The sequence below is a fragment of the Accipiter gentilis genome, chromosome 2 (assembly GCF_929443795.1).
Source record: "Accipiter gentilis chromosome 2, bAccGen1.1, whole genome shotgun sequence".
In the NCBI taxonomy this organism is placed as follows: Eukaryota; Metazoa; Chordata; class Aves; order Accipitriformes; family Accipitridae; genus Astur; species Astur gentilis.
The window spans coordinates 14,979,466-15,004,391 of record NC_064881.1 but is presented as its reverse complement, the minus strand read 5'-3'; the positions used below and the strand labels follow the sequence as shown (position 1 = coordinate 15,004,391).

Below are 24,926 nucleotides of genomic sequence, written 5' to 3'. Positions count from 1 at the left end.
GATAATAATATCTCTCAGTCTGAATTAGAAAAATTGTCATGGAACATTGAATTCTGTTGTAGATGCGTCAGTAATGGAACTAGATAGCTAAAAAGAGGAGAAAAACAATGAGAATTCTGTATCATGAAGTTTATACCAAATAGTTAAAATACACAGTGATAATCTGATGAAGTTTCAAGTGAAATAGAGATAAATAGATTTCTTGAACCACTAGAAAGCTGCAGGCACTGAAATAGGCAATGGTTACATCAGTAAACAGTAAAACAGTTTAAGTTGGGCTAGGGAGATGAAATGCAGGCCAAGAAAGTTCTGATTTGATATCATGGATGTTTGTTGTTGATTTTATGAAGTGTGTGGAAGTCTGCCCAAAATCATTTACAGTGGAAATAAAGAATATGTAAGAGGAGGAAAAAGGGCAGGGGGAAGACCTAAGGGAAATATTAACAGTAAATAACTTTCCTAGACTGCTTAGTTTTTGGAATATAGTTATTTTCAGAAGTGTTTACTCTTGCCTGGTGGTGTTCCTGTTTGAGTTAACACTTAAACACTCACCAGTGGTGAGCAGAGCTGTCAAAGCTCTCCTAAAGTTTGGGATAGAAGTGTTTGATTTTAATGTATTGCATTAATTGTTGAGACTGCAAGCAGGACTTAGCTAGTAAGGGTGGTAATAAGATTTAGATGAGTATTTAGTTATATCAGTGTGGCAGGGTTTTTTTCTCTTTTTTTTTTCTTTTTTTTTTTCTCTTTTTTAAAAAAAGGTATTTTAACAGCATAAAGGTTAAGCTGAGTATGGTAAGCAAATAAGCAAGGAAAACTGAACTGTATCTCAGCTCTTGCTTTTAAGTCCACACAAAGTGTTTGAAATTAGTTGAGGAAATTGAAACCTAAATTTTTAGTTTGATTTGTGGTGACTATCAGTTATATAAAATACAGTCAGTATATTAGTGTTTTAAAAGAAGTCCAGAAAAGTTTTAAAGTGGTTTTAAACTGTAGGAAGAAAGCTGTAGCAGCTTTGCCTTCTGATATTTTAGAAGGCAAAGCTGCTGCTTTCTACCTACAGTTTTTGGTTTGAGAATTTAAAATAGAAGCAAATTAGTAGCAAACAATGTTTTTAATGACAAAAATATGTTAAGTGATAGACCCTTGCTAGGTTTTGTAGCTAGTAAAGAATGAAAATTTAGTGATTTTATGTTAAATGGGACATAGAGCTTTCATTAGCTACCTTCATACTCCTTACAGGTTGTTTTAAAGTTGTAGTCTTCCAGTTTAGCCCCATTTTTAGAAATACGTGGGATGTTTTGCGTTGCCGTTTCCTCGTGTTGCTAAATGTTTGGTATTTAACTGCCAGTTTTCAGCAGAAATTTACAACCTCCAAACAAAACACTGCATTAACCTTTCTTTGTAGCATAAGCTCTTGCTTGCTTTGTTGTGATATTAATGTAAAGAAATTGTAGGGGGAAAAAAAGCTTAATACCCATATATCTGAAATGGCTGAGAACTTATGGAAGGTTTGAACCCCAGATTTCTGTGACCACCTTCAACAATATTTAATTTGAAAGAAAGACAGTGCTTTATATGCGGGGGGGGGGGGGGGGGAAGAAAATCACAATGCTCATAATACGTGGAATAACTTAGAATTGAAGAGAATAAACAGAAAATTGTATATCTATTGAAATTCTTATTGCAACAACTTTTTGCCAGTACTTTTTTTTTCCGTCCTCAAAAAATGAGTTTTTTTGAGAGCATGTTCAATCTTTCACTCTTGAAATCTGTTTCAAAGTCAGTGAATAAGGTTTACCACCAGCAGGTTTCATTTTATGGTAACTTTGTATTATTAGTCAGTCTCAATTGACTGGCCTTAGAAGAAATTGAATTTTTATGACAATTATTCATATAGGTTAGAGTCAGATGGGGAGGGGTAGAAGAAGATTGCATTGAAGAATTAGAAGGATTTTAATTTCATTTCATGGCAGCGGGTGGGGGGAAACACCTATATTGTAAACACATTTGGTAGTATTTGGGAGCTGGGGAAAGCTGTTGCGTACAGTTCAGTCATTTTGGATAGATGCATACTATTTTCCCTATTCAGTTGCCATCAGTTAAACGCCTATCATAATGATGCCACAGCAGCATGAAATACATTAAATACTGTCTGTCTTATGGTCAGTTAGGATAGATTCCTCAAGAGTCAAGGCAAGACTTGCTTGTTGATTTCTTATATCTTCTTATGCAAGATGCAACAAATGCTTTCTGCCCTCTGTCTCTGATTTGGATTTTTCTTCTAAAATTAGGCAGTTAAATAAGCAAGAGATATTAAAGCAACCTACTGAGAATGTATTGAGAGTATTTTAATTTAAATTTTTTTATGCTAGTTGTATGAATTAAAAAAGCTTTCTTGCATTTGGGAGGGTTACAGGCTTTGGTATGCCCAGTGCTCTGCATACAGGTAATGAGTTCAGTTTAAGGTAAGTGTGTGCTAGCTTTCTCTCAGTAGGCTATTTTGTTTAGCAGAAGACCTTCTATATCCAATGTAGCATATTATAAATGCAGAATAATAGTAATAATTATGTGCAGGTGCATACACAAACAATCATAGCTTTTGCTGACTTGCAGTCCTTCTGGAGAAGGAAAAAAAAAAATAGAGAAAAAAAGGTTAGTAACAGTTTGGGCTTAAAGATTTGTATCTCCTTTTTTAGTTCTGCAATTTTGACATATTTTGCTAATTTTCTGTGTGGTGAAGGAGGTTTTTGATGGGACCTCATGAATTAAGGGAAGAGTCTGAACACAAGCCCTAATGTTTAAAGCTTGACACTTCTAGTTCTGTTATCCAGGCTTTGCACAGATCACAGGAGGGTAGCAAGTTCTGTCAGTCAGCTGCTTAGTGCTAACCTTGACCATATGCTTTCTATGGTAAATATGAAGTAGCCTCTTCCTTTTTTATGTGGAAGTGGATAAGCCACCTAAATTAGCTTACATTTGTTGCATTATGCTGCAGGTTAAAAGGGTTTTATGCAGGTAGGTGTTGTGGTGAAATTGATTTATAGGAATTTTTTCACGTGGCAAAGTTTTTTTTTTTAGCAAGAGTATTAAAATTTTCAGTATTATTAAGTGAATAATATAAAATTTGCATCTGCAAGACTAAACATCAGGTTTCTCAGTATATTGTTAAATATGTTACCTATCAACATCTATGAAACTACTCAAAAAGACTGAGTGCTTTGTGTTTTCTATTATTTTTGTTTTGCAATGCTTATCTTTCTGAATAAAAATAGTATTCATATATTTTTCTTTTGATACTGAAATTCTAAAGCTGTGCTCTTACTTGGAGGTTCTTTTTGTGGAGGTTCTTGAAGATTTTTACGAGGAAAAATAGAGGAATTGACTGGATTTTGTTGCAGAATTAGAATGCTTTGTAATATTCTAAGTTTCAAGGAATCAGTTAAGATACTACGTTATCTCATTATCTACCATTAAGCATGATGTAAAATAACCGTTTTAATGGGAATATTTAATTTTCAGTATAACTGTTTAAAGCAGTTCTTTGGAAGATGTAGGAAACCTCTCCAGCTATGATAACTTTGAAGTCTACTTTTTAATTCACTGACTCCAATAGCAGCCATTTCTGACATTCCATTATAACCACCTATGTGGTTATAAATTCTGTATATCTTTTTTTATTGCCAGAACTGGACATTTATAATGTAGGACTGAGTGGAAAAAAAGAAGGAACTTACAAACTAGCTCAAAATAGTGTGAAGGCACTTGAACTGGAACTTAGAATAAAGGTCCACAATTTTGGTCACATGATTCATAAAATTCTGGACATTGGTTTGTGTGCCCCAAGGCTGTAAGAGCCTAAGTCTTTGCCGAGAAGTTTACTTAGATGCCAGATTTTATCACATGCCCCAGGACATTGCTGTTTTGGAAAAGGGAAATGTTTTGCACCCATCCATGTCTTGCTTCAAGCTATTTGGGATTCACAAATGAGACTACCCTGTGCTGTAGCCATTGTAGGGACCCAGTCCAGGTGGAAATCAAGATGCAGCAGGACTTGTGTCTTATAATATTAAGATTTTGAAACTTGTTATTCTACATACTTTTTCTGTAAATGGGTCTATTCATAATATGTTAAATTATACATGATTTATGGAATTAAGTCATGCATTGATAATTTGCTGAGAATCTTAACACTATTCATTATATAAAAGCAGATTGAAACAAATTACTGCTTGCCTGAATATTTAACAAGTAAAATATCAATAAACAGTGAACAAGGTATTTTGTAATCTTCCAATGTAGTGAATATACTTTTATTTAAAAATAATTTCAAGTATCTGTATGATATTTTTTGTGTACACAGGACTTTGTAAAATTTTCTGTTTTCCCTGTCAAGACATGCTTTTAAAAGTGTATCTTAAAATATCCAGTAACATTTAATTTTGACTATGAAAAGAGGGGAGGAGCTAGAAATTTAAGTATGGCTTTGTGCAACTTGCTGAGTACCTTTTATTATTTATATTTTCATTGATGCTGTGGTATAACAAAGTTGGAGTCTGTTCTTCCATTTATGTGAGAAAGATATTTACTTATTCTTCCACATACTGCTTAGAAGTAATAAGTCTGAGTAATGAATTTATTCAAGTTAGAACTCTGGACTTCAGCAATGATGGTAGTCTGTGAGGGAAGAGCTTAAAAAGGCTGTCATATCCCAGGTATGAGTTTGTAAGGAAAATGATCTAAAAATTGTATTTTTACCTGGCTAACCCGTTTTTAAGAAATTCTGTCCATGTCAATGCTTGATACTTTGAAAACATGTAAGAAAGAAATTAGATGCAAGTTGATTACAATGACTTTAGTGGCTATATTCTTTAAATTTATGAACTTTTTTTAGTGTAGAGTATGGGGGAGGGGTGTTTGTTTTTTAAGAATAAATATTGAGGTATATTGATGCAGTTTGCATAGTTATTGTTTTCTGGAAACCTAAGCTTGAGGTTCAGATATCCAATGTAGGTGCTTTATATGTCTGAATGAAAAGCCTAATGTTGACAAGTGGGAATATCTCTTCTAGTTTAATAAGATTATGTATGAGTTTTAAATATATATTTACCTTAATTTACCTTAACTTTCTAGTTGTTTTTTGAGTAGCAATGCACATGAATTTTGATGGTTCAGGTAGTTGTGTTTATGGGAGTTAGGTCCTAATCCACAGCAGCATGATGGTGATAATCCAATCTCTTTTTATGGTATTAGAAAGATGAGGCTAATTATAATGAGACTAATTATTATTTGTATTTTGGGGAAGGTTTTTGCCTTTATGCCTTTTGTGGAACTAGACAGTCAAGATGCTGAATGACTTTAGTTTCTGTTAGCTACAATGGGGAAAGAGGGTAGCACCTGACTTTGGAGAGTAAGGTTTATTTTTTTAATAAAAGTCTTAACACTCTTAAGTAGTCTTAAGTAAAGCAGTAGGTATTTTAACTGAAATGAAATGGTAACCACTTTTTGAAATATGAGCGATACCTTTGCCAAAACATGTATTTTCCATTGGATAAAGAAACATGGATTGTAATTCATTGTAAGAAAATACTCAATTTATGTAGTCCACAGTACTTATGTGCTTGAAGATCTTTTGAGTTAATATGTTTATTAAATATTTATAAATTTGTATAGAAACATAAGTCAGTGGGTTTGAGAGAGAACTAGGACCATACCTAGCAGAGAAATCAGCTGGGATATTGGTTATAATTACGTGGCATCACGCTGTCTGGAGAGAACTGAGCTAGCTCTAAGAAGTTAAGAAGCATCTCAAGTAGTGTGCATCTGGTAATGTGGTACTTTTGTTGGATTAATTCATCTTCCATCTCAGTACTTGTGGTGGTCTTTGCTACTGAAGATGCTTTATTCTTGATGAGTTAGCATTTGGTACCTCTCCATAGCATTGTAGTGTGCTATGTAAAGATAATTTTTTACATAGCATGACAGATTGGAAAACTTCGTCATCTTTATTGAACATCATAGATATGTTCATAACCTATTTCCATTTTGTAACAAATCAGGTGAGGAACCAGGAGGGGTAGCCAAGAAAAAAACTAAAGTCAAAGGTATTTTTAATGTTCTTTTTCTTGTGGAACTTTATGCAGATAATGATGTCTGAAATGCATGCGCATTGCAAATACAGATTGCGGGTTATAATAATGTTTACTAATACTAGCTATGTTGGCTAAGTGTTGTCTAATGGTACAGCAAAATATTATCCTCCCCTTTTTTCAGTTTTATTTTTAACTACCAATTGTAATTTAATGGCAATGTGAGTGCTTTCCTAACTAGAGATTATATTTTGTTTGTGCAAATTTTTTTACAACAGGTGTCTTGTTCGGATTATAAGTAGTTTATGATAACTTCATATTTTGCATGTTTAAAAATAAGTTCTGATGGGTATGTGGATTTTGTTCTGTGTGAAATCCTCCTTTAGTTATCTTTCATGAATTCATGATGCTATTACTCTATTGTAATAGGACTTGAGCACCTTAATTTCTGCTTAAGTCTATACTTAAATAGTTTAATCTATTTCTTTCTTATGGGAGGAGAAATTTAGGTAAAGTTCAATAACTTCCCCTTTAATAGTATTTGCAGAATTGATTGCAGTGATAATACTTATAAATTTTCCAAAAACTTGAAGTAGCATAGCTTACAACTGATTTATGCCATATATTTCTCTATAATTACATTACTGTATGAACAGAACATAATGGTCTAAATGTGTTCAGTGCAACAGAGAGACTAAAAAAGCTAATTAGCCTCAGCAAAACACCAAAGTACCAGATGTACTTCAGGTGCTTAACTTTTTAGATGTGCCCAGTTACCTCCACACAGCATGGTGCTATGTAAAGAATACAGTCTCTGTTGCATTAAAACCACTTAGGCTTTAATGTGTTTTCTTCTAGCAGTATGTTAAAAATGCACACTCTTTGTAATACACAGTCTCATTAGGAAAAAAAAGTAGATTTGCTGAGGGAAGCTGTCATGCTCATATGAATGTGACTTTTTTTAGCATCTTGCATGCAAGTTGAAATTTTTAGCATTTGTTCCCCATTGTGCTTGGTATGACTTGCTTGCAAATTGTGTGTTTCCGAGAATGTAATAAATGTCATTTGACAATTCATTCCTGAGTTTTGAATTATTTTTCAATGTTTGATATGAGAACAAAGCAATGGTGTGATATATTTCAAATGCTTTATGCCAAAAAAACCCACTTGGAAGGAAAGGTGATGTTATTCCTTCTAGACTGAGCTGTGTGATTGAATTGTTCACTCCACAGAAATGTTACACAATGGTTAGAGGCAGATGTTACAGGACAAATGTTGTCACTTGCCGGCTTTTTACCTCAACGGACTGCAGTTACTTTCAAAAGTCAGAATAAAAATAGAGCTGCTGTACTTTATTTATAAAATATTTATTGCTTTTTTAATAATGTGGGAGTATTAATTCTAAAATTAAATACAAATATTGCATACAGAGATTTAATGGAAAAATTTCTAAATTTTATTGAGTTAAAAAATCTTTATTCTGGAGAATGCTGCTGGTACTGACAAATTTTTTTGAAACTGTTGGCAAAGTAGAAGTAAATATTGAACATCTAAATTTCAAGGATACTGTTCTTGTGGTATATTATCTAGATACTGTGTCACAGCGAAACATGAATTGAAATAAAGAAAATAAGAACAAGAGATACAACTCCAAAAGTAAAACAAGCCAAAAAGTATTATTAATAATGCTAGATATGGAAAAGCAAAGATGTAAGAATTAATTTGCAGTTGTTGCTTTGAGTTCACTGAATATGGTCAAACCAAGTTAACTTTTTTGAGCTGATTTAATTCACCAGAACATTGCTGTTTCTTCTTAATTGTTGTGTACTTATTTCTTATTTTCATAAAATATATGCTTCAGATACATTTTTAAGTCTTGACTTAATCTGAAGTAACAGCGTCAGTAAAATTTGGTGCACGTTTCTGTTGTTATAACACTTTAATTTGTAGTTTTAGAAAGTCGGGAAAATTGGTAATAAAATTCTTTTGGTGATGCTCTTGACGTTTCTAGATCCTACAGTTGTCATACTGTTGTAGATTCAAAATTTACTGTGATTTTCACGCTCACAGACATAACTGGTTTTAGCTTTCTTCAGAAGTTAGTTAACAGTAAGATAACAGAGGCATGGTTTTCACTAGATTAATGCTTTACTTGGATGCAGTTGCAGTAAGCTAAGTTTACTGGCTGCCTGCATGGTGTGAGATATTGCTAAAAGACAAAAATAATTTGTATAAATTGCTTAAAACTTAGACAATTGTACAAGGTAAAATTGGCATCTAACAAACATTGAGTAAGATTCAATCAAAGCTTTTAGATAGTTGTTCATAAGATGTTTTCTGATCTAAGAATGGTTCTCTTATTGAACATTTCCTCTTTTTTAAATGAAAAACTAAAAAGTAAAAGAAGCTATTAAAGAACCACTCAAGAAACTAAAGGAGAAGCAGGAATCCAAGAAGGAGGAAGTCAAAGATGAGGAAGAAAAAAAGAAAACCAAGAAAGGAAAAGATGCTACTGATAGAAAGGACAAGAAAGCTGTTGATATGAATAAATTAAAGAAAGATTCTGACAAGGCTAAAAGAGACAAAGGAAAGGAAAAAGGCCTAGACAAAAATGTAAAATCCAAGGAGACTACAAAAAAATCAGCCAGTGAAAAGGATGGTACTGTTCAGGTGGGAAGAGACAAAGAGACAAAAAAGGTAGTTAAAACCCCATCCAAGGAAGACAAGAAAGAAAAGAAATAAACAGAGTTCTGGTTCTGCTAATGAAGAACAGACCTCAAGAATAAGAAATTCAGCATATTTATATGAATGTGGTAAATATGGTAATAAGACGATAATGTTTTCTGGAAATAAGTGTGAACAAAGTCTATATATAATAAGTTTTTGAAAACTGTTAAGTGTGTACTGGCATTGTAAACACAAAGCAAAAATGTCTGCTGTGAAACTCAGATATGTACATATGTTAATATGCCTGGCTACCAATGTGTATTGAAAACAGAAATGTCAAACTGATACCAATTACTTCATGCATACTCTAAATCTGTTGGGGTTTTGCTTTTTTGTTTGTTTCTTTTTTTCTTTCTTTTTTTTTCTTTCTTTTTTTCTTTCTTCTTTTTTCTTTCTTTTTTCTTTTTTCTTTTTTCTTTCCCTCCCTCCTTCTTTCCCTCCTTCTTTCCCTCCTTCTTTCCCTCCTTCTTTCCCTCCTTCTTTCCCTCCTTCTTTCCCTCCTCCTTTCCTTCTTTGTGTTAAAATGCTATTTTCTTGATGTGGGGATGGAAGTAGAATGTTGTATATCAAATGCAAGTCTAAAAGCAATATTAAGAGGATTATCTGGACACATACAGTCGAAAATCACAAGAAAATACTTCTGTTTCACAAAAAACAACCAAGAGGAGCATTAATAGAATGTATTGTCACAGGAACTTAGCAAATAAATGTAAATTATTCCCTGCTAATCTTTCTTCCCCTAAGTAGATGGAGAAAACTATTTTACACACAAACACTCAAACCAACTTCAGTGTTGCGTTTTTTTAGGATACTTCAGTGTATACTCAACCAAAATGTTGCAACGCTTGTTTATTGATTTTGTGACAATATGTTCTGCTTTTCTTCCTTCCTTCCTTTGTTTATTTTTTTGCTATCTTTAGGTCTGAAAACTTGATTCATTGTCACTTTTCAGTTACCTCTGTCCAGATTCTTCCCAGTTTTCCAAGTTTCTGATAATGAATACTGCTGAAAATTAGGCCACCTATTTCAATGTTGATGGGTATTGTTGGATTCCAGTCACCTTTTAAGAAGTGATATGCTACTAGTACTGTATCCTGTTTGAACTTGATTAGAGAACAGCTTATGTATTTTTGCAACTATTATTTTCTTAAAACAACACTTTTCAAGTACATGATACTTCTGTAAGCAAGCTCCTGTGTTATTTTTCTCTTAACTTCTCTATTTTTAGCACTGAGGAATGATTTATCCAGCAGTCTCATTAGAATAAAAAAAAGTTACAAAACATTTCTGCAGGAATGTTTCAGTATGTTATTGAAACTATACTTGCTTTCAAGTTTATTTGAGAAAGGAATATTTTCTAGTTTTACTAGACAAATAATATCGCTTAGTATATTGAAATATTAATTGCACAATAAAATTACACAAGGTTCAGAAAGTTGAAGACTTGTTATACTGCAGTATTATTTTAAAGAAAACAAAACTAATGAGTGAAATTGAGCATGAGTATATGCATGTGGGTGGTGGTGTAAGATTAAAGTCCTGAAGGTTGATTCTGTTTGTAGTTTTGCTTAAATTTTGTGTATAACAGTTGGCAATACACTTATCTTGGACTTTTGATACAGCACATACATGTCTCTGTAAGATGCTTTGATCCCTAGAAGTATAAGATGCTGTAATAGGGTAAGATATAATCTGTTGGTTGGTTTTTTTGTTTGTTTTTTTTTTTTTAGAGGAAACTTAGGAAAAATAGTTCAAATGAAAGCTGTAGAAAATAGCACAGTAGCTTAAGATTCTAGCTGTGATAATTAAAAGAGATGATAGACAGAGCTATTGTCTAAATATTTATACATGTGCGAAGAAGGAGGGAAAAAATGTGTGTTATGAACATTATAGTGCTTAGCAAAAAACTTGACAGAATGAAGATCTAATAAATGCCCTTGCATAATGAGCATTCCCTTTTAGGTTTCAGTGATGATAGATGTGTTTATTCATCTTTGCTCTGATAAGTGTCAAGACACATATTTGACAGAGGAGCACTTAAATCACACTTTTCAAGAATGGTGGATTTTCCCCCATAATGTGACAGAAGTTGTAACTGTCTGCGAGTGAAATTTGGAATGAGTTGCCTTCCTGATTAACATATTATTGTATCTATGACCCAAAGTTTATCCGGTTCTAAAAAAGTTTGGTGTTTTGGTTTTTTTTCCCAAAGAATGTTTTGTTTGAGTAGCACTCCAGGCTATACAGATAACCACACAATAAAATGAGATTTTTGGCCCAGAGATCTGTTGTGCTGTTGTATATCTCTATGGAATATTACTGTCATTCAACTTAACATGGCAAGTTACCACATAAGCTCAAAAAATGTACCACACAAGTAAAAACTGAGTGCAAATTTATTTTACTAAAAGATAAGAGAAAATAGCATCTTGCAAAAAGTAAATGACTTAACATATTACATACTCGACAGGATTGGAGTCAGTGACAAACATGACAGTTGTGTATAAAAAGCTTGAAAGCGAAGTTGAGAAATGCTCAAGCAAAACAAAGAAATACTTTTGCTAGTCCCTTCTTGCCTTTTACACACCCTAAATGCTTGTTGCCTGTGGAATATCAACTATCTTTTGAAATACTTTGAATCCATTTATTGTTCATGAAGCAGAGCAGGTAGTTGTCTGGAACTGGAGATGTGGATTATCGGAGGATAAGAGGATTTACTTAAAGATGTCTAAGGGAAGTGAACTGTATTTGTGAAAAGCAGAGTGGCTGTTTCTATGTGTCCAGATTCTGAAGTGTGAGACAGTGGCTAATATAACTGGTTTTGTCTCCATATGTATTTAAAGATGATTGTAGAAGGAAGTAACTTACTCTTGTAGCCATTAATATTACTGCAGCAAAAGATGAATGTAGGTCTTAATATTTTTTAATATTTCAAGGTTTTTTTAATGACACAGAAGAAGATTGGCAAAAAATGAAGTGTAAATTTGGCTTTTTTCTTCTAGCTTCTGATCTTGACTCCATAGCAGTGGAATCTTAGTTACAGTAAATTTAGATACAATCTAACTACTTAGCTTCATGTAATTTAAATAACATAAAAATGTGTAGGTAGAATTAATTCTGTTATTCCTGGTCCCATTACTTACATAGGGTGATGGAATATATATATACACACAAGTTTTTCTCACAATGCATAAAATAATAAAATTTATGTAGTTTACACAAAGTTGTTCTGAGGCATACTAGTCCTGTTTTTATTGAGATATGTTTGACTCCAGTAGAAATGTGGTAATTATTATTTTTTTTTAAACTTTACTGACTTGAAATATAATACATGTTCCACTTAAAGTTACTTTTACAAGATTATTAGCAGTACAGGAGTGTTCATTACAGTGTAGCCTCTGCTTTCTTAAATATTATTTTTCTATTGATTTCTGTGCATACAGCTCTTGAGAAATTAGTTTGGTTTGGGCAGTATATATGTGTGTGTGTGTGTGTGTGTTCATTTAAGAAGGTAGTTTTATCTTAATTTACCTTGGAACTTAAATATGCAACTAGGAAAAATGATGTAGGATTATAGCAGAATTCTGTTTGGCAGGGACTTCAGGAGATACTTATTCCGACATCCTGCTCAGAACAGGGTCATCTCAGAGGTATGACCAGGTTACCCTGGCTGTTATCCAGTGTGGTCTTTAAAACCTTCAACGGTGAAAGTGCACAACATCTCTGTGTAGCCTTTTCCACTGATTTGACTGTCCTCGAGGTGGAGGGGGTGTGGGTGTGTAAGTTTTTTTTCTTACACCCAGTCTGAACCTCTGTTGTTTAAGTCTTGCTTGAATCCTTCCTAAAGGATAGTTGAGAGTAGGATTAGGCTAATACTATATACATTGTTTCTTGAAGATGTGGCATAATCTTCCGAGGCTATGAATTATCTTTCTCTCTTACCGTGGTGTTGATCATTGCTGTTATTGATTGCTTTCTTTTTATTGTGTTTTGATCTAGAAAGACTTTGTGGTATAGGTAGTAAGCATCTTAGTAGTGAAATTCCATCAGTCATACTTTTTCTGTAGTAATTTAGTTGTCAAAAGAAACTGGAGATTGAGATTACCTTGTTTTGAATAAACTACAGTTCTCCTCATCAGATCTTATATGATTTAACATATGAATTTAAAAAACCTTTTCTCATTCTGCGCAGCATTTTATAAAGTTCAAATTAGTTCTTCATAAAACCTATAAAATTGATCATATGAAGCACTTTTTGCCCAAAGAGAAAACAGTGAGAAAAACCTGCTGTCTGTTTTTCTTCTGGATACTGAATAGATGTTGAGTATAGCATAGTCATTTGTTCAGTTACTTTGAAATAAAGGCAAGTGCTTAAATTTCTGTCCCTTTTTCCCCCTCATTGTATGTTTTTCTTCAAAACATATTCAATTACTATCTGAATACACTTTAGGTTTTGTATATATCACTGTATATTAGGACAGCCCTGTAATTGTGATTAATTGTTTGAATACATTTTGGAGAGTTTAATGTCAGTTAATGTAAATGAAACAACTTTTTTAGTTTATAATTGAATCAGATCAAAAAGAGCATAAAGTTAACTTTATAACTGAAAAATGCAGGCCTTAAAGAAAGATCTGTCCCAGCACAGCCAACATCACCAGAATCTGAGGAGACCATCCAGCCTGCTGAGAAGTCATATGTCGAATCAGGTAAGGCCTTTCATAAACCATAGGTGAAACAAAAGACATGATGCTTCATTTGAATTTATTTCTGTTTCCATAGCATGCAAGCTCATTGTGGTTTTTTTGGGGGTAGAAAAAATAAGTCTTTCATCAATTTTATTTGTTTCTTATCCACTACAGTTTATTTAATGGGAATCACTGTTGATAACTTTTTATATAAATCACTGACTATGAAAAGTTTATAATTCAAATGTATAGAAGGCACTCTTGTCAGCTTTCATGTTTACCATTGGAACCATATCACATCAGAATAACTTTCTGCTGATGTACAGTTCTGGTTTCGATACATATGCAACAGTATACCCAATCAGAATAACAGCAGATTCTCCACCTTAAAAAACCAAGCAAACAAAAAAACCCCAACAATCAACTTCATAAGGTTAATCAAATATTCACTTTTCCACTAAAACCAATAGTATATCATAAATACAGGTTCTACTGTTGAAAAAAAAATATGTTTAAACATTTTAAAAGCCCCATATTATTAGTAAAATTTATTAGGTTTAAGAGGTATTAAAGAAAAAAAATATTTTTACACATCAGGTTTCAGATATGTGATTTGCATTTTAGTGTTATTCAGAGAGTACATATTTCTTCCTGTTCCTTGAAGAGCCTTATCCTGCTTGATGTTTATGTGAACTTAACAGAATAACCCACAAATGTGGAGCATACCATCAATAAAATGGATTATAGAGTTTTTTAAAAGACTTGCATTACTTTTCTTAATTTATCATTTATAAAATACATCAAGTTAAGATGTTGTTTCCTTTTTTTTTTCTTCTTTTTTTTTCTTTTTTTTTTCTTTTTTTTTTTCTTTTGACTGGTATCATTTTGGAGCTTTATTTGAAAAATGCAGCTGTGATTTGGTTTTGTGCTGTTGTGTTTCTCAACACTAATTTCAAGACGTTTATACAAAAGCAACACTTCATACAAATTCCTGTTATCTCCTGGGCTGGTGTGTTAGATGACAATCACTTGTCCCTGAAGCCAGTTTGTGATTTTATTCTGCTATGAATTGTCAGGAGAAGACCTTGATATTGTAATGTTGGTATCTATTTTCCCTGTTTGTAAAGCCAACAAAACCCTACTTCTGCAAGTGACATTTTGTTGTCAAATATGACATACTAGTGCTGCTGCCTAAATTGTAGGAAAGTAATGGGTGAAAGTGTTAGTAAAATAATTACTTAGAAGAGAATTCTTGGTTTGAATAGTTATCTGAAGTATTAATGTTACATGTGCAGAAAATGCAGTGTAGATAAATTCTTCCAATTCATCTTCAGAATGCATGTGATATGATTGATGCAATACTTCCCATACTGGAAAGTAAGCAAAACCAAATTGTTTTTGTGATTGTGAGTTGTAGAGGTTCACCAAGTCAATCTCTACAGAGCTTTACAAATTGAATAAGAACTTTATGGAGGCTATTAAAGATACAAGCTTTGAGCTAATGTTCAGACTTTGCCTTTTGCACTTAACCTTCACTGCAATTTATAATCCTTTTAGAGCACAAGAATGCTGATGTAGAATTGGAAGAGGAAATTCAGTCTGTTCTTCAGGAAGCTCTCCATTCCCAGCCTGGTAATGCATTAACACTTAGAAATCACTGAAGAATTTATAAATACTGCCATAGGCTAGATGAATCTCAGAGTCTGGTTTTGGTATGCACTTAAAGTACTTTTGCCTGCACAAAACTTTCTAATAGGCTAATTTTTCATTTTCAAGAAAATTCAGAAAGTTCAGTCACCAAATCCTAAAACTGTGGCCTCTTACCTGGAGGTGTATGGCAGCAGTAGCTCAAATCAGTCAGCTGACAAAACTTCTTCAAAATACTGCATAGAGTGCAAGAATGGGTAAACAGTGATGGCTTTTACTGTGGGCAAAGGCAGCACTGCCAAGTCAGTGCAGATACTTTGGGTTTATACTGCTGGAAGGTTCAGACAAGTCATCTGTCCCTGTCCCCTTTGGGGACTAGTTGAAAAACACAAAGGGTGTGCTGAGAACTGAATATTTGCTGCTAATAGAATTTACCAAGGAGTATGTATTCTCTAACAATCTGTATTATTGATTAGGAGGGAGACATGAAGATGTAGATGAAAGTGTAAATGACCAGTGGCAAGTGAAGGAAGAAATACATGGAGAAACTTTTGAAGCTCCTACAACAGATGACTTGCTCAGAGAATTAGAGAATGAAATGCCAGAAGCATATGAGACACCAGACTCCATTCAGAAAGGTATCTGAATTACTAAATATATTTAAAATTAAATTTTGCCAAAAATAATAACAAACGGAAATATGTCTCATTAAAAACTTGACTTGTAATTTCTACTTGCAATAGAGTCTTAACAAATGTCAACCACAGTGAGTATTATTTAGCAAATAAATATTTTTTTAATCAAAATGGGGTATTTTAATGCCATGTGTTTTGGAATCCAAGTTATTATATATTATTGTTTGATTGTTTCATTACTGCTATATTAGCTTTCAACAAAACAAATTAATCTGTCCTCCACATATGCATATCTCCTTCCAATGGAAGGACTTCTCTAATATCTGTATGGACTCTGCTTCTGGACTTTCTAGTTTTTTAACCTAATTTTAAGAGTTTATTAGCACAGCCTTTCGTAGACAGAGTTACTCTCACTCTACTTTCCTCCTAATGTGACTGTCTTAAGAGAATGTTACGCGTGAACCATATTGCAAGTCTTGCTGAGAACATAATAATGTATAAAGAAGATGCTCATATCCTGCTGCCTTGGGGCATTGACAGGATGACAAAAATTGTTTGTAATCAAAATATTAAAGCGGAATTACATGATCTAAATCCAACTTAGGGAAAAATATTTCTGAACCCTTTTTATCTGCACTACTGAAAAGTTTAAATATATCTTACCTCTTTTTGAAAAATGCATGTAATGGATGTCATCTAAAAGTTTTGATTGCTGGAAGTACACGGAGATTCTTTCGCCACAACTGAAGTAATTCTTTTCAGTCCGGGTCTTATACCTTCTTGTTTCTGTATCTCTTTTATTCATCTACAGTGCAAGTTAAAGTAGGGAACAGAGGAGAAATTCAAATTCTGGTTACTTTAAATCTTTAAAGTTACTATTAAGAAGGCAAAGTGAATATGTTGTACTTTGTTTACATTTACACAGAAATGTCTGTGGAGAGTCATCTTTTTTTGAGCAAGTCTGTTTGGAGTTTATGTGTGTATACACATTCTCGGTATTATGTATAAGAATAAAATAAACTATGCTTTCAATCCATATACATATCTTTCTGTCATAAGAAGAAATTTGCTTAGAATTTCTGCTTAGAAATTTGACTCTATTCTTACATAATATTCTGTTATAGGGTTTGCTGTATCATGTATTGATTTAAAAATTTTAAAATTTGTAAATACGTGTTTGTTTCTCAGAGGATGATCTTTTGGCAGATGTTCTTCGAGCAATGGAGCCTGAACCATATGAAGCTCCAGGTAAAATTTTGTTTTTCCAAACTCAGTAATATTGATTTTCTGCCTAAATGTAGCAAATTATATGAGAAAGCAAAATAGAAAAGGTTAGACTGGTTGAGGAATATATAATTTTGAAATTTTTTTTTTCTCCAAACAACTATTTTTGATTGTCTTGGATATTTTTACTTTGACTGAGATGACTCTATCATATTTGCTATTGCAAATGGTTCTTAAAAAGAATAGATGATAGGTGTGGAAACTTTGCTTTCATTGGTGCAAAAACTTAATTTTTACTTTTCTATGTGTTTTTGTCTGTTGTGTATGATTGGGATCTGGATAGGCAAGAGATCTGTGGTTGTACAGTCTAAGAAAGTGAGAATGAGATTTATTGTTTATATTTACTGTCTTCCAGTCTACATTGCCAAGGTTCTTCTAGTCTATTATTCTTGGCATTAGTCAGAAACTTGTGTTCTCACATGTAACCTGTCACCTTTCAGAAGCATCCAGTTTGTAACCTTTCCTTTAAGACTGTTTCTTTATGGTCGACTATACTATCAGAGAGTGAGTCAGCACCAAAGACTTCATTCTGAAGTATCCTTGCACTGTCTTTCTGCACACCCTAATTCATCTTTAAAGCTTTTTGAAATTTTGCCTGGACTAATCCAATTAGCTTACAGTCATCTTCATATTGCGCTTGATGTCACATACAATGGCATTAGCTCATCTTTCCCATTATGAAGAAACATTAGGTGGATATTACAGTTTCCCTGCTATCTGATAAGTATTTTCTTCTGGATGCTAATAGTGTTTGTTTATAATACAGGCAGCCTCTTCCATTTACACCCGACATCAATTTCTGTATGGACTAGGCTTCTTATCTTTGGCTCAATGTTAGTTCTGGACTTTACAGTCCTGTTCGATGCCAAATATGACAGAAAAATTATTTTATTTGTTTGATATAACTAAAACTGCTTCTTCCTATCTTTGTGGGAGATCACTGCTTTCCAGTTACCAATTTAGAATCCAAGCGGTGATGCTTCCAGAGTAAAAGGATAGTTACTTTACCTACAGTACCATGTGTTGTCGGTTGTAACATACTGAGTAAATTAATAACGTCACAAAGACTTGTAGCCACAGAGGAAAATAATCCACTTATTTAGCTAGGCAATGAAAAAAAGGTAAATTGCTCTAAATCTGTGATTCCAGAAACAAATGTACATACTTCTCAAGGTCTGATTTCTGGCTCTTCTCTTGTCATCTGTAAATCATCACCACTGGTCCTCCTGCACATTAGTAAAGAAGCTACTTTAGAACGTTGAGGATAGGGGAAGATTGCATTTTTTTATTCTTGTTAGAAGAACTATTAAAAAATATTGATGGAGACTAATGGCTCTCGTGGATCTAGTTTTCATACAGAGAGTATAACAGAGGACTAGACGAGAGAGTGGCCCAACGCCTTCCATTAGATTCTTGTGTGTCAAGTTGCAAGTATCTGTAAGGTTTTAATTTGCCAGTTTTCAACTAAGGAGCTACACTTAGCTATTAACAGGCACGGTATGGGTGCAAGTTAAAATAATTGAGTATTAAAAATATTTCATATTTTTAGGTTTGGTGGTTTTTTTTTCATTTTTAATTTACAGTTTCATATGAACATGATATGGATGTGGAAAAGACAGTAAGTGATCCAGAAGCTCCAGGTTTGTAAATTTTCATGACTTCAGATTATAATGTAATCACTTATACTTTTTTAAACATGTTTCAAAGTATAATCACTTATACTTTTTTAAACATGTTTCAAAGTAATGTGTCATATTGACCATTTCATCACAGTTTTATTTTCAAACAGCTTTTCAGGTAGTTTCATATAAGCCTGGTTTTTGTAGATGTGTTATCATTACATTTATGAACACAACAATCCACAAATCCAATCCACAAATACATAAGTAACTTGTTCTGTCAGGAGTCTTCCAGTCTAAGCAGTGGATTGTCAAAGACCTACTTGTATTCCTTATTTTAAGCCTAAATACAAATACATATGAACTTATTATATAGTGTGACTTGCAGTGTAGCTCTGGATGTGTTTTACAATGCAGCTGTCACTTTCAAATAAAACATTGTAGTATTAACTCAGTATGTTTAGTTCTGTTATTCTTGAGTGAAATATGTGACCTTTTTAACTCCTCTTGTGCTATCTACCAGTTGCATGAAAATTTGATTAGAATATAAAATATTAAATATTTTTATTTAAGGTGACTCTGACCTAATGCTAGAAGATGCTATGGAACATTACACAGGTACAGTCCAAAGTCTTAGTTCTTTTGATTGAAGTTTCATTTAATTTTGGCCCCAAACCAAGACCAAAAACAACCCCCAAAAAACAAGAAAACCAACAGTGGAGCTCATAGATAGCAACAGCTCCTTAGTAAGTTATTACATCTATATTTTTATTTACATTTTGAAAAAAATACAAAGACCTACATGAATGTTACTTTTCTGTAATGTCAGCCAAATGCACAGAATAATATTTTGAGGGTTAAATTTCCAGGAGAATGGATGTTTGTATTTTAAATTGCATAGCAGTGTTTCTGTGGATTAAAAAATAATTTGAATTTGCCAAAGATATTCAAGTTAGTGGGATAAGTGTCAGAGAAAAAGTAGTATCTTTAAACTTTTTTATTTTTTAAAAAGCAAGCAAGCCATAACAAGCAGGTTACAAAATTTCACTGTAGAAGTTTGCTGTATGTAGAAATGATTTATGAGTATTTCCATTCTGAATTGTAGGTAATTTGTAGATGAGTTCAGGAGCCGTATAAGGAAAGCCTACTGTTATGAACTGCATAAGAAAAACCTACTGATACTGCTTTATTTTTTTTAAGTCTATCTTGTGATGCCAGAAAATGATTTAGTTCTTCTCACAGGATCTTTTAGAAATCTTCACCTTTGTTGAACTCTTATTAACAGTATAAAATACTATAATTTTGAATATCTTTTTTGTTCTAGATAAACTTGACACTGTATTATTTGTGTGTGTGTATTGTCTTAAAATTCCATGAATTTTCATATTGATGTTTTTTTTCTTTAAACAGAGGATAGAGTGCATGGTGATTATAATGAAGACCATGGTATGACAACTGCTATAGATAGTGAAATGACAGTATCAAAGTCTATCATTAATAGGAAATTGAAATTACTTTGTGTTAAAATTTTCTATGCAAGTTCCCAATTAAAGTTTGGGGTTTTTTCATGTTCAAACCCCCTGTGTATGTAAGCAATCAATTGATCTTTAACACTGGACCAAGTGTAGAGCGTGCATATAGGTTATATTCCCATATTCGTGCTTTTTGTTGTACTTTGTGCATATGTGGAATAAGAATGTTGAAGACTTTGCATGCCCTTTTTCTCATGAAACCCTGGCCAAGTCAGCTGTGGTTCATTGCATCTGGATAGCTCAGTGTTACATTTTCATCTTGTCTGTAACAAGCAGTTCTTTGGAGATTACTCTGTTTTAGTTTGATTTGGTTAATGATTTGCTAATGATTGCTGAGACCGAATCAAAAAATTAATGAGAAGACGACTACTGGTCAGTCTTGAAACAAAGGTATGTGGTTGTAATTCCTTCTGTGACATCCTTCCAGGGACTACCATACTTCAGAAAAGTTAAGTGTATCTTCAAAGCACTCTTGTTTATTTTCCTTGTTTATGTAACCCAAGCAAAGGACAACAAATTTTAATGTCAAAATATTTGAGACTAAAACCTGGAGGTTCATTCTTTGTCATTAGGAGGGAAATTCTGACATCCACCTTTGGGATAGAAGTCAAAATCCCATTGAAGGATTTTCAGTGGCCCTTAGTCCATGTCTTTCTCAGTCTGCAGAAAAGAATTATTTGCCTCAGCAGTGATGACCTTGATGAAATGTGTTGGCATCAATAGGATGGAAAAGCAAGAGACACCTAGCTTTTCCCCTGGGCTTATTGTTTACTCTCCTTACTTACTTTACAATCAGTTCCTAATCAAGAATCACTACTCTTGCTTCTCACACCTAGTTATGAAGGAGAAGTGCAAATTTAATCTTTACTTTTCATGCTCCTTCATATGTAGTGGTGAAAGGAACAGAGAACACTTCCACAGTCCCTGCCCTGGGGAAGAGTCATCTATACCTGCTTTAGGAGTAGAGATGATCATGGAGGTTCCCAAAGTAATTTGCGTCAGTTTTTCATAGAATCAGTTCCAAAACCATTTCATATTCTGCAGTCTCTTTTGGCGCCCTGGCACAATAACAGTTAATAACTCTATTTTGTGATTAATCTGTGCTTTGACAAGCACTGTTTTCATGTGTGATTGCTACTGTGTGCTGCAATGAGAGTTTTAAATAGTATCAAATAAATCAGATTTAGGTTTTTTCCTACTCTTTCTTTACTATTCCAAATCCTCTGATTAGGCTGATGAAGAGAATAGAAAGTTCCAGTCTTTTTCTCAAAAGAAAATTCCAAGGTAGGACATGTTTGTCAAAAAATTATTATTATTGGCTACTAAATTGCTGGGCTTTTTTACGCAGCAAATTGTGCCTGCAGTTCAACATAATCTGTGACAAACTGCTTTTCTTTTGATAAAAGTTTGCCTTTTCACAACAGAATTTTGTCTTGCTTCCAAGTTCTCCCTTCGAGACATTCTGGTTGTGAGAGTAAGCACAATGCTTCCTTTGTACTTTTTAGAGGAATTTAATTTGAAAGCTCCAGCCTGGAGCAGTGTAGAAGAAAAAGACCAATCAGGTGAGGCATTGAGTGTTCCTGACATTTGCAAGATTTGACTGATTCTGCCCCCCACCCCAATGTCCATCTGCCCCCTCCATCTTGAAAGTTAGGTGAACTTACAAAGTTATTTAGAATGTCACTTTTTGTTCCAAGGACAGACCTGTGTACAGGCACCCTTACTTCCAGGCACTCATGAGTGTCTCAGAAACAAACAGAGAAAATAATCAGCAATTGTTATCAGGATCCCTAGAAAAGATGAGAGACACCACACTCAGTCCTATAAGCTCATCTTATGTTGTCAGTCCTTTAAGGTTTGAGCTAACCAGCCAACCATGGATGTCTCTCAAGATGTGCTGAAAGATGTGAGGCCATCATTCTGTGATACGCCATTTTTTCCTTCTGAGTTCAGTCTGTCCACTTTCAGGTCATGGGAGTTGTAGTTGTTCATGAATATGTACTAGACACCATTTTAGCAGTTGTAGTACCTAGTTTTCATCCCTGTTGTCTCCTGGCCTATCTTTCTTGTACCTTTTGGCATGTTTTTGGTTGGATCGAAAATGAAACAGATTTGCTCTTTTTCTGGAGAAGACAGTTTTTAGCACCCATTTTCTAAAGTCAAAGAAGGGGTGGAGGCCATCATGGACACCTGAAATTCTTTCTCTCAAATGTAAAGCTTGTAGTTTTGACATTAGCTCCAAAACTACAGTTCACATCCACAAGAAGATTCACTGTAAAGTTTCAGGTGCAAATGTCTGAGAAATCAGCAGAAGTATAAGCTTTGCTATTCTAGAGTCAATGTATCTTCTCCATCTCTATGAGATGCATTTCTCCTCTTCTGGCAGACCCTGTGATGTAATATTTTCTCCAATTCTGGTGCTTTCTAAATTTCTCAGAAAGCTGAGAGGGCAGTGCCAAGATGGTTGGTTGGCCAGAGCAGTTCAGTTTCTTTCCTGACTCTTTGTATGACTTGGTTCTTAATCAGATCAGTGACCAGCTCTAATAGGACTGCAGTTCCTGTAATCACTACTACCTTGCACCGTGTTGGGAGAAACTGAAGGCCTATGGTAGGCTGCACCTACTTTGTGTGTCAAGCGTATTGAAAGGAATCATTTCTTCCTACCTTCTGCAGTTATTGCTAATGCAAAAAGTTCTTTAGTTGAAATGAGTGTATGTGCCCACAGTGAAGTGTGTAAATGGATTGATCATGTAACTTGAAACACGAGCTCAGTTATTATACACAATATTCAGTAGTTTTATGAAGAGTTTTATACAGTTTGTAGCAGTGAAACTAGAGAAAGAAGGCAAGTTTGAGATTTTCATTAGAAATTAAGAGTTCTGGATTTTTTTTTAAGAATATGCTGTAAGAACTTTTTTTTTTTTTAAAGGGATGGAGGGGGAGCCAAGTGACTATTAGTGCTTTTAAGATAAAACAATAGTAGAAAGATTTTATTTTTTACAAAAAATCTTACGTAAATAACCTTTTTCTGATGAAGGTTAGTACCTGTTAAGTAATGAAATTATCCAAAACACTAGATGAACATTGAACTTCTTTAGTTCTAAAATTCACAGTAAATGTATATTGAAAATTCAGACAATTGGTGGATAGCATTTTGTCCGTTTTTAGACATTATTGAAAGTAAAATAAAATATTTCATCTTCAGAATTACAAAAACTAGACTGGCTTTTTACTCAAAGATTAAGGAGTAGGTGAATTATAACAATTGTACAGAATTATAGCTTTATTGTTGTCATTGTTTTCAGTATTTCATATGTGTAGCTAGAAATGCTTGAAATTTCAGTGTTATGTTTATATTTGGTATTTGGGTTTTGTGTACAATTTCTACTACAAGCTCCAGAAAGGGTTGACATATCTATTCAGGTCCCAAAACTAGAGAAAATCTTTGAGAACTTTGCATTTATCAGTAAAGAAATGAACTGGATGCTTAACAACCAAATTTTTAGGATACTTTATACATATCAACCACCCAGGAACTTTATTTTTCTTTCCTTTCAGAACCAAAACATGAAAAGAAGACTGAGACTCAAGATACAGGTATATATCTGTATATATATAAAAAAATGTGTATAGATGTGTGTGTGTGTGTATGTATATGTGTGTGGGTCGAGTGTGTGTATACTCCCACACACATCCCACCATGTATGTCTATTTTTATATATGGAGCATATTAGAAAAATCTTTGTTTCATATGTAATTAAAGTAGAAATACCTCTAAAATGAATGTATTGGAATATAAATGATTTTCAGAATTGGAGAAATATTTTAGTCAAGTTAGCATAAAAATCATTAACTTAACCTTGTATTTTTATATATTGAAATATGTAATCTTAATACATGTGTGTGATCTTCAATCATGATATGTGGCCAATTATGGCAAAGGTTCATTACTGTCTGTGTAGTTATAGAATTAGGTTTTTGACTATGAACTGAGACATCTTCTTTTAATATACCATCATTGAGTATTCATCTTTAAGGTCTCAAGTGATACAAAGTGGGGTGTGTGTGGCTTTTTATGGACATTTGGAACACAGTAATTCAGCATAGACACTCAACCTGCTGCCTGCCATGCGCCTTACTCATAACCTTTTAACCAGTGCTTAAGATCATTCAAAACTTACAGGCTGCCAATACTAGCTCTTCTTTGATGCATACTTTTTGCTAGTGCCTTTGTCTAATTAGCAGAAGCAATTAAAATATTATTTGTCTGCATGTTCTCTCTGGGTCCTATATACTTTGTTGTCTTGCAGTACCAGCTTTTTTGAGAGTCATCTCAGACAGCTGATTGAAAAAGGCACAATTGTTTAGTTTAGAATGAAGTCAAGAAATTCTTTAGTGTAAATAAATTGTAAGTATCTGGTTTGTCACCTTTGTGATCATAAGCTTAAGAGGACAGTCAAATGAGTTAAAAGGTGCCATATTCAAAGAAAATAAAAATAATTTATTTTTCTGTGGAATCCATAATTTAAGTGGAAGAACTTGCTCATTGTCCTTCAGGAAGGAAAGTAAGACTCACCAAGGAGTTGCATGTTTCTCCAAATAAAAAGACTTCTAAAGTAAAAGTGTATAGGTTTTTTAGTTTGGTTGGTTGGGTTTTAATATGTCTAGCAGTTGGAGTTGATGCTGCAAAAGATGAAAGTGGGAGTAC

General features: G+C 33.5%; 1 protein-coding gene across 1 annotated transcript in view; it reads left to right on the top strand.

Moving 5' to 3' along the window:
- The first annotated feature begins 12,074 nt into the window (after positions 1-12,074).
- LOC126050521 (aspartyl/asparaginyl beta-hydroxylase-like) overlaps positions 12,075-24,926 on the top strand; it is an 80,055-nt gene continuing 67,203 nt past the window's right edge. Inside the window, exons 1-10 of the mRNA XM_049828487.1 lie at positions 12,075-12,098; positions 12,409-12,463; positions 13,433-13,522; positions 15,059-15,133; positions 15,625-15,786; positions 16,972-17,031; positions 18,651-18,707; positions 19,260-19,304; positions 20,097-20,132; positions 23,777-23,815. Of these exons, the coding sequence (XP_049684444.1) occupies positions 12,075-12,098; positions 12,409-12,463; positions 13,433-13,522; positions 15,059-15,133; positions 15,625-15,786; positions 16,972-17,031; positions 18,651-18,707; positions 19,260-19,304; positions 20,097-20,132; positions 23,777-23,815 (643 nt within the window). The remainder of the gene's footprint in view (positions 12,099-12,408; positions 12,464-13,432; positions 13,523-15,058; positions 15,134-15,624; positions 15,787-16,971; positions 17,032-18,650; positions 18,708-19,259; positions 19,305-20,096; positions 20,133-23,776; positions 23,816-24,926) is intronic.